This window comes from Lepus europaeus, chromosome 5, assembly GCF_033115175.1.
Source record: "Lepus europaeus isolate LE1 chromosome 5, mLepTim1.pri, whole genome shotgun sequence".
NCBI lineage: Eukaryota > Metazoa > Chordata > Mammalia > Lagomorpha > Leporidae > Lepus > Lepus europaeus.
In genome coordinates, this window is record NC_084831.1 from 13,622,883 (window position 1) to 13,630,663 (window position 7,781).

At 61.2% G+C, this 7,781-nt stretch overlaps 1 protein-coding gene across 1 annotated transcript; it reads left to right on the forward strand.

Moving 5' to 3' along the window:
• Positions 1–1,242: 1,242 nt before the first annotated feature.
• Positions 1,243–4,763, forward strand: NBL1 (NBL1, DAN family BMP antagonist). The gene is made up of 4 exons (XM_062190541.1): positions 1,243–1,844; positions 1,986–2,173; positions 2,266–2,377; positions 3,436–4,763. Exons 1-4 carry the CDS (start codon positions 1,704–1,706, stop codon positions 3,661–3,663), a joined length of 669 nt encoding a protein of 222 aa, XP_062046525.1. The 5' UTR covers positions 1,243–1,703; the 3' UTR covers positions 3,664–4,763.
• Positions 4,764–7,781: the final 3,018 nt, after the last annotated feature.

Sequence of the window (7,781 nt, forward strand, 5' to 3'; positions counted from 1 at the left end):
CTGTCTTCTTCTGCCCCCAGGGGTCACGATGTGCACAGAGAGCCCCGGTGGGCTTGAGGCATTGATGGGAAGTCCTATAAAGGAAAAACTGACTGGTCCAGGTGTCCAGGTTCATTATTTTGCCTGAGGTCTGGCCAGCCCGGTGGCACAGGAGTTCACCAGGCCATGCAGGTGGAGGTTGGCTCTCGCCAGGTCAGAACCCTGACCACTGTGGCTTTCCAGGGGCATGGTGATGGCCAGCCCCTTGAGGGCTGTGTGGACAGTGTTTTTTTTATTTCCCTGGAGGACACAAGGTGTCCAAGTGAGACGGGAGCTGGTGACTGCGGGGCACCCGTGAGGACTTGGATGCTTCTTGTTTAGCTTAGTCATGGCACTGATGCTTTGCCAGGCCGTGTTTTTTATTTTTTAAAGATTTATTTACTTATTTACTTGAAAATCAGAGTTACAGAGGTGGGGGCGGGGAGAGAGCATGCGTACTTCCATCTGCTGGTTCACTCCCCAAATGGCTGCAACAGCTGGGCCAGACTGAAGCCAGCAGCCAGGCGCTTCTTCAGGGTCTCCCAAGTAGGTGACAGGGGCCCAGGGACTTGGGCCATCTTCTTCTGTTTTCCCAGGAGCACTGGCAGGGTGCTGGATTGGAAGTGGAGCAGCTGGGACACAAACGGGAGCCCACGTGGGAACGGGATGCCAGTGTCGCGGGCAGCGGCTTAACCCATCACGCCACAGTGCCAGCCCCACCCCGCCTCCCTTTCTTCGATGAAGAAATCTAGGCAGAGATAAGAAGGAACTTGCTCAGGGACTGGTGTTTTTGTTTTTAAGATTTATTTATTATTTATTTGAAAGAGTTACACAGGAGGAGAGAGAGAGAGAGAGAGAGAGAGAGAGAGAGAGAGAGAGAGAGAGAGGTCTTCCACCCGCTGGTTCACTCCCCAATTGGCCGCAACCATCCAGAGCTGAGCCGATCTGAAGCCAGGAGCCAGGAGCTTCTTCCGGGTCTCCCACGTGGGTGCAGGGGCCCACGGGCTTGGGCCATCTTCTACTACTTTCCCAGACCACAGCAGAGAGCTGGATCAGAAGTGGAGCAGCCAGGACTCGAACCGGTGCCCATATGGGGTGCCGGCACTGCAGGCGGCAGCTTTACCCGCTACGCCACATGCTGGCCCTGGCTGGTGTGGTCTTGCAGCAGGTTAAGCCCCTGCTCAGGGTGCCCGTGTCCTGTGTCAGAGTGCCCGTTCAAGTCCTGGTTGTTTGAACTTCTGATCTAGCTTTGAGAGGCAGTGTACGGTGGCCCAGTCTTTCCCCTTCTGTCACTCTGCCTTTCATATAAACAAAGAGTTTTTTTAAAGTAACTTGCTCAGAGCTATGTAGGATGGGGGTGGCGTTGTGGTGCAGTGAGCTAAGTGGCTGCCTGCAGTGCCAGCGCCACCCCCTGTGCCAGAACATGGGGTTCAAGTCCTGGCTGCTCTGCTTCCAACCCAGCTGCTTACTAATGTGCCTGGGGTGGCAACAGAGGACAGCGAACGTGCTTGGGCCCCTGCCACCCACATGGGAGACCTGGATGGAGCTCCAAGCTTCTGGCTTCAGCCTGGACCAGCCTGAGCCGTTATGGCCATTTGGGGAATGAACCAGCAGAAGAAAGATCTCTCTGCGTCTCATTCTGCCTTTCACATCAAGAACCCTTTATTTTAAAAAAGCTACCTGGGATGGTAGAAATGGAGTGTGCTTTCTGTGCTAGGCTCACCGAACGCCTCACTTCATCTTCCCGATGGCCACCTGGTGCAGGTGCCATTAACGGCCCCATCTGCGAGCTTCAGAGAGAAGTGGAGCGAGCAGGGTTCTGTTGGGTTAGTGAGTGGCAGAGCTGGGATTCCAACCCAGGCGTCAGATGCCAGGAGCCACGCTCTGACGTCCCCGCCCCCCACCATGCCCCCGGGCCCTGCCGCCCCTCGCCTGCTCCCTCACCAGCCTCCTGTGCTTGCCTCCAGGGCTCCGAGGCCACGGGCACAATGCTCAGGGTCCTGGTGGGGGCCGTCCTCCCTGCCATGCTGCTGGCCGCCCCCCCGCCCATTAACAAGCTGGCGCTGTTCCCGGACAAGAGCGCCTGGTGCGAGGCCAAGAACATCACCCAGATTGTGGGCCACAGCGGCTGCGAGGCCAAGTCCATCCAGAACAGGTGGGAGCTGGGGGCCCTGGGAGGGAGGGGAGGAGGACCAGGGTGCGCCCCGCCCCTCTGTGACCCCGGCGCGGTGCCGTCTCCTCCCGCAGGGCCTGCCTGGGACAGTGCTTCAGCTACAGCGTCCCCAACACCTTCCCACAGTCCACAGAGTCCCTGGTGCACTGTGACTCCTGCATGCCCGCCCAGTCCATGTGGGAGATTGTGAGTACTGCTGCCCCTCCCCGCCCCCCCCTGCGCAGGGCGCAGGGCGCAGGGCGCAGGGCGCAGGGCTTGTCCTGGGGAGGTGGACAGGGCTGCCCTGGGTCCGACCCCAGCTTGTTCAGGACGCAGGGTCTGCCTGAGCTCTGCCCCAGTGCCACTCCTGTGCTCTCCGCGTCCCCACAGTCAGAGGCCGGGAGCAAGCCTTGGCCTTGCCCGGTGCTGCCCGCCGTCCAGCGTGGTCTTTACTGCTGTGCCCCCACCTTCCCTCCGAGCTTGGCACCCGGCACCAGCTCGCCTGCCACCTGCTCTGCTCGGGGCCCTTCCCTGCTGGGCAAACCTGGTCAAGTGCTGTTCACTCTGCCCTTGGCTTAAGCACCGCACTCTGGGGCCCCTCCCTGGACACCCCCGCCCCCACCCTGCGCGCGGGTGGCTCTCGGAGCCCCGAGGGCCTCCCTGGAGCTTGTGGTGCAGCCGCAGGCTTGCACCTGCACCTGGTGGGCTCTGCAGGCTGTGTGCCCCACCAGACTCTGCGTTCCCTGAGGGCGTGGAGCAGGTGTTCTGGGGCAGGAAGGGGGAAAGACGGGCAGGCAAACAGCAGGCTCGTCAGGAGGGCGAGGGCAGGAGGCCCACGGGTCTCCTGCGGGGTGAACCCCAGCAGGCTGGGGCCTTGGCCCGGGTCCCCTTTGAGGAAGGAAGTGGCATCTGGGCAGGGCCAAGGCTGAGGGAATCAGCTGGGCAGAGCTGGGGCAGTGGCTGGGCCAGAACCTTCCTGGCAGACGGAGCAGCACGTGGAGTCTGGGGGGAGGGCCGGGCAGGAGGTGGCGGTGGGGAGATCAGCTGGCTCAGCCCGGAGCCCTTCCCTTTCCTGGGGGCCCTGTGGCTGCTGTGGGGGGATGGACAGGGAGGGGGGCAGGGCCGGGAGTGAGGAGACAAGTCCTATGGCCCCTGCAGCGGGCTCAGACCCCTCCCGGATGGGCCCCCAGAGCTGCCTCGGGTGTCTGGTCCCACGCGGAGGTGTGGCCCGGCCTCACACACACCCCTGCCCCCGCTCTCCGCAGGTGACCTTGGAGTGTCCTGGCCACGAGGAGGTGCCCCGGGTGGACAAGCTGGTGGAGAAGATCTTGCACTGCAGCTGCCAGGCCTGTGGCAAGGAGCCCAGTCCCGAGGGGCTGAGCGTCTACGTGCAGGGCGAGGACGGGCCCGGCGCCCAGCCTGGCGGGCAGACCCCCGAGCCCGAGGAGCCCCCAGGCGCCCCCCACACTGAGGAGGAGGGGGCGGAGGACTGAGGCCCCCGACTCTCCCTCCCCTCCCCACCGGGACCCCCTGTGGAATGCTGGATCTCACCCCCTCCTGGGGAAGAGTGAGGGCAGAGGCTGAAGCCCCCCTTTGGCACTGGATGGACTTGGATTCGGACTTGGACTTGGACTGCTGCCTGGTTGCTGTGGAGATCTGCAGGGGAGGGGTGGAGCCAGGCTGCACAATTTAATATATTCACGGGTGGGGGGAGGAAGCAAGGTCCTGTGGGGTCTTTATTTGCGGGGGGGTCCTCTTGCTTTCTGCCTTCTAGAGGTGTGCTCCTGGGAGGGGGAGGAGGGGGTCCCCAAGATGGAGCACAGGCTAAGGCCCAAGCTCTCGGTGGGCAGGGTCCTGGGGGTGCAGATGGTGTAACGGGGGTGGGGTAGGGCCCCTGAACGAGGGTGGGCACTGTGCCCGCATCTACCCTGACTTTGGAAGCTCCAGCCCTGCCCCCGGGTTTCCTGAGCCCTGTGGCTCCCTTCACCCCCGGGGAAGTCCCTCCCATGTGCGCAGGTGCCTCCCTCGCTGGGGGGTTTGGGAGTCAGGCCCGGGCAGGGCCCAGCTGACTCAGCGGCCCCAGAACCGGGCACCAGGCTTTCTGGCCTTTCTCCGGCTTCCTGGGTTGGCCTGGTGCTCGGGGTGGGGAGAGCAGGCAAAGATGGACCCTCCCTGGGCCAGGGAGGAGCGCACCCCACCCTCTTCACCTTGGGGATCTGGCCCCTCCCACTGCCCTCCAAGTCCGAAGGCCTCGGGAAGCTCCATCCTCTCCGGGAGGCAGGTGGGGGGCAGAGGGTGGCCTGCCTTGGGTTGGGGAGGGGCGAGCCTGGCTGAGCCTGAGGCACTGCAGTGTGGGTGCTGGGGCTGACGTCTCTGCAACCCCCACCCCGCCACCCCTGGCTCCCAGCTGCACTTTAACCTCCGGAGTGGGGTGGGACCCGGGGCCAGGAAGAAAGTGCCTTTGTCCCAGCACTGCGTGTGCCCAGGGCGATGCTGGTCGCCGCCCCCGCCCCGTGCTGGACCTTGTAGCCAGTAGATAGACGCCACCTGACAGCTCTGCGCCTCCTTGGCAATAAACCCCTTCCACACCTGCCTTCTCGTTGTCGTCCTCGTCGGCTGCGCTGGGGGAGGGAGGGAGCTGTGTGGAGCTGCAGGTGCCGAGGGCTCCCTGCATCCTCCTGTGACCCGCCCACTTTCCCATGGCGGGAGGGGGGGGAAGCCATCCCTCCTGCTGTCCCCCACCCACCGTCTCCATGGTTGCCACCCCCTCCCATGGCCGCTCCTCTTTGGCATCAGGTACACCCAGGGTGGGCTTCTAGAACCACACCCGGCAGATGTCCCGCCCTCGGTGCCCTGGGCTGGCCTCAGGCCATCTCCTTTTGCCTTCACGGTGACTCCTACATCAGCCCTGGCTGGACCCCAGCCTGGCCTGGGCCTTGGGACAGGGGAAACAGAGAGAACCCAGGCCACCAGCAGCGAATGAATGCAGCCCGCCCGCCTGGTGCCTCCTCTGCTTGCAGCCAGCTGCTGGCCAGGGTATTTGAACAGGCACAGGGAGTGTGTGCACAGCGCCCCCCGCGACTCCAAGGCACACACTCCGTACGGGGAGTTGTGGATGCGGTGCTAAGGGGTCAGCAGTTGTCCCAGGGTCGTGCAGGTGAGGAATGTCACCGACAAGACTGAACGTCGTGGCGTAGCAGGTAAAGCTGCCACCTGTGACACCTGCAGCCTGTGTGGGTGCCAGCTGCAGTCCCGGCTGCTCCACTGCTGGTGCAGCTCGCTGCGAAGGCGGCTGGGAAGGCAGTGGAGGAGTAGCACCTACATGGGGGAAGAAGCGCCTGGGTCCTGGCTCCAGCCTGGTCCTGCCTTGGTTGATGCAGCCCCTTGGGGAGTGAACCAGAGGATGGAAGAGCTCTCCTCTCTCTCTGTCTCTCTTTCTCTCTCCTCTTTCAAATTAAAAAAAAAAAATTAAAAAAAAGGACCAGAACCCAGTCTGGCCCAAAGCCCATAGTGAGCTGGAGGAGACCAACGCCCAGGGCCATCCGATAGTGCACGGGGGCCGCTTTTCATGAGCAGGAAGCCCAGACTCTGGCACAGGGGACTCCCCACGTCCGCTGACGTCACACCCGGACACTGAAGCCTGGCGGTCAGGACCCCAGCAGTAGGGTTGGGTGCTTGGCACGGCGGTTAAGGCACCACGTGGGGTTTCTGCATCCTACATCGGAGTGCCTGGGTTCCAGTCCCAGCCCTGCTTCTGATCCCAGCTTCCTGCTCATGCACACCCCGGGGAAGCAGCAGGTGATGGCTCAAGTCCTTTGGTCCCTGGCACCCTCTTGGGAGACCTGCACTGGGTTCCCCACCCCTGGCTTCAGCCTGGCCCAACCCTGGCTGTTGTAGGCATTTGGAGAGTTACCCAGTGGGTGAGAGATCTCTGTCTCTCTTTGCCTTTCAAATAAATATTAAAATAGATAGAGCAGCGCAGATGTGTGGTCCCAGTGGATTTGGTGCCCAGCACTGTCTTGGTCAGGGGCTGTCTCTGGAGCAAGGCAGGGTATAAAGTCACAGCTGCATGTAGAAAAGAGCGAGGGACTGTTTGGGAATGAAGCACGTGGGACTGGGGCTGGCGCTGTGGCACATAGACTGAGCCTCCACCTTCGGTGCAAGCATCCCATATGGTCGCCGGTTCGAGTCCCGGCTGCTCCTCTTCCGATCCAGCTCTCTGCTATGGCCTGGGAAAGCAGTAGAAGATGGCCCAGGTGCTTGGGCCCCTGCACCTGTGTGGGAGACCTGAAAGAAGCTCCTGGCTCATAGTGACCATTTGGGGAGTGAACCAGCAGATGGAATCTCTCTGTCTCTCCCTCTGTCTGTAACTCTACCTTTCAGATGAATAAATAAAATCTTAAAAAACAAACAAAAAGCAGATGGGAGTGTCGGCGTGGCTGCTGGAAGGCCCGGGGAGGCTGCCAGAGTTCTGACGTCATTCTCCGTCAGCAAGGAGCCCTGGAGCGGACAAGGCCACACAGAGCTGCATCTCAGCGATGCTAAGATGGGTGGAGGTAGGGGGAGGCTGGAGACCATCGGGGGTCACAGCCATGGTCCAGACATGAGATGGTGGGCGCCAGAGTTGGGTGAGAGCAATGGGGTTGGAGAGGCTGGACCAGGTCAGAGAGGCAGGGCTGTGTCACGGAGGCAGGGCCATGCGGGAGGTGTTCTGTCCTCTGATGAGGGAGCCCAGTGAAAGGGATCTGAGGGGCTGGCGCTGTGGAGGAGCAGGTAAAGCTGCTGCCCTCAGTGCTGGCACCCCATATGGGCGCCGGTTCGAGTCCTGGCCTCTCCACTTCCAATCCAGCTCTCTGCTATGGCCTGGGAAAGCAGTGGAAGATGGCCCAGGTCCTTGGGCCCCTGCACCTGCATGGGAAATCTGGAGGAGGCTCCTAGCTCCTGGCTTTGGATTGGCACAGTTTGGGCCATTGTGGCCAGTTGGGGAGTGAACAAGCGGACGGATGACCTCTCTCTCTGCCTTTCCTTCTCTCTCTGTGTAACTCTGACTTTCAAATAAATAATTTTTTTTTAAAGAAAGGGATTTGAGAGATGACAGGTTCAGGGGCATTGTTAGCTGTGCCAGGATGCTGGTGGTGGTGATGGGTGTGTGTGTATGTGTGTGTGTATGTGTATATGTGTATGTGTGTATATGTGTATGTATGTATATGTGTGTATGTGTGTGTATATGTGTGTATGGATATGTGTGTGTATGTGTGTGTATGTGTGTGTATATGTGTGTATGGATATGTGTGTGTATGTATGTGTGTGTGTATGTGTGGGGGGTGACTTCTGAACTTTTGTTTTGGCCGAACTCAAACTGAGCCACCCTGAGAGCCTAGGGGACGCGTTGCAGCCCCCTGCCCCCTTCCACGAGGGTGGATGGCCTTGGGATGTTCCCAAGGGATCGATGCTGACACCAGCGGGGTGCACACAGCCATGCTCTGGGTGGCCGGGTACTTCGCCCCAGCTTCCCTGCCTAGTGTGCCTACGTGGAGCCAGCTCGCCACACCTCGGGGTGCCCAGTCTGCTGGACCGGGCCACTCCTAACTGGAATCTTGAGCAAGTCATA

What these genes read in the sequence shown, in the direction of transcription:
- NBL1 (XM_062190541.1), top strand. Translation starts at nt 1,704, where the DNA reads ATGGTAGAAATGGAGTGTGCTTTCTGTGCTAGGCTCACCGAACGCCTC. An exon ending in AGCGAGCAGGGTTCTGTTGG is followed by an intron (nt 1,845 to 1,985) that starts GTTAGTGAGTGG and finishes GCTTGCCTCCAG; the next exon opens with GGCTCCGAGGCCACGGGCAC. An exon ending in CCCAGTCCATGTGGGAGATT is followed by an intron (nt 2,378 to 3,435) that starts GTGAGTACTGCT and finishes CGCTCTCCGCAG; the next exon opens with GTGACCTTGGAGTGTCCTGG.